Raw genomic sequence first — 1,688 nt, forward strand, 5'->3', positions numbered from 1 at the left:
TCATCGGAAGGTCAGGGTCCGCGCTGACATCCTGCAGCACTCTGCCAGTCTGCGAGTACAGGTACTCCACTCCGAGAAGTTCTCCTCATTAAAGCAAAAAACAAAAAAATCAGGCAAAAGCAAAGTAGGGAAGTGTTAATGGGATGTAACTAATGCAGATTGATGTAAATGTTTATTCTCTTACTCGACTTACCCGTGGTCCCGTGTGGCTCAGTTGGTAGAGTATGGCGCTTGCAACGCCAGGTTTGTGGGTTCATTCCCCACGGGGGGACCAGGATGAATATGTATGAACTTTCCAATATTTGTAAGTCGCTCTGGATAAGAGCGTCTGCTAAATGATTTAAATGTAAATGTACTCGCTAGGCTTGGAGTAGTCCTTCACCTGTTCCTTGCCAAGCACCTGGCTGCTCAGGTTAAGGATGTGCTGCAGGTGGCCACTGTAGGAGAGCAGGGACTGCCTGTTTCTTTCCCTCCACTGCTGCCGCTGTGCACGGTCCTCGTTCCACCGATCCGAGGCAGCCGCCGTCGAGCAGCTCGACGAGGAGGACGAGGACTTTCAGGAGGAGGATGTGGACCCGACAGTCCACATCCCTCATGTCACACCTATGAGCGCCCTGTCCTCCAGCTCAGCGGCACCTCTGTCAGGGGAACGCGCTGACGCACCCAGGTCTGGGCCATCCAGTCCCACCGCCCCTGAAGACGGAAGCTCTCCTGAGGCCCCTGATCGACACGGTTCTCCTCACCCTGACCACTCCTCTGATTGAGGTAATTATAATTGACCTTTTGTGTTGTTGAAAAGGAAAATGTTATTGCAACCTCTTTTAAAGAAGGTTCATTTAGAAAGMTCACAACACAATAGTTTATTTTTTATTTTTTTATCCATCAGTGTGATTTTCAGTTAGTTACACAATGTAAAATAACATATTTTTCCTTTGTAGAAACATCTTAAGTGTTACCCCTAAATGTGTGACGTTGTCTCTTTATCTTCAGGGGGAGACTAAAGGCCCTGATGCAATGCCGGGCTAGCAGCATGTCCGCAGGCTTGCCAGGGCCTTGGTGGGGGTGAGGAACCGTCAGGGGCTGTCGGACCGTAGGGTAGACGGTCTGGTGGAGCTGTGGCGGGCGCTGCCAGACTTTGACAAGCAACGCTTGATCTACCCTGCCCGACACCAGGAGAGGATCGTTCAGGGGTGGTTCAAGGCAACAAAGGGGAAGTCGTCCATTGTYSYAGGAAAAGAATCTCTCCAACGGTATGTTGTTAGTGTTCATATCCTCCACCTTACTATTATATTGGCTGCCTCTACATTAAATACATATGAAGGCTATCATTATTTTTCAATGTTCTCTAATTATTTATCTCCTCTGTTTCAGTTGCCTTCTCGGACTCAACTCGGGCCCTGCAAATTTGCCGGGCACCAGCCGTTTGGTGGAGGCAATTTGCAGTCAGCTCTGCCAAATCCATCCCAGCGCCACACAGTTTGCCGGCGTCAAGAAGAGCAGGTGGGCRCTCATTCTGGCAGACTACGTGGCCATCAGGGAGGCAGTGCTGAACAGCCTGAGGTTGATGACCCAGACCAACCTTCAGCTCTTTGAGCTGAATCAAAGGACCATCAGTCAATGGTAAGACATTAACTTATGGAMGACTTGTTACATAAAGCCATGTGACTAATGACAATTTGTGTGACAGC

The 1,688-nt window shown here is 49.5% G+C and overlaps 1 protein-coding gene across 1 annotated transcript in view; it reads left to right on the plus strand.

The window, feature by feature from the left end:
- Positions 1–1,224, plus strand: part of LOC112078639 (uncharacterized) — a 33,161-nt gene extending 31,937 nt beyond the window's left edge. The window contains exon 5 of the mRNA XM_070442106.1: positions 991–1,224. Within this exon, the coding sequence (XP_070298207.1) occupies positions 991–1,026 (36 nt within the window). The 3' untranslated portion in view covers positions 1,027–1,224. The remainder of the gene's footprint in view (positions 1–990) is intronic.
- The last annotated feature ends 464 nt before the right edge of the window (positions 1,225–1,688 follow it).

Source organism: Salvelinus sp. IW2-2015, unplaced genomic scaffold, assembly GCF_002910315.2.
Source record: "Salvelinus sp. IW2-2015 unplaced genomic scaffold, ASM291031v2 Un_scaffold5993, whole genome shotgun sequence".
NCBI lineage: Eukaryota > Metazoa > Chordata > Actinopteri > Salmoniformes > Salmonidae > Salvelinus > Salvelinus sp. IW2-2015.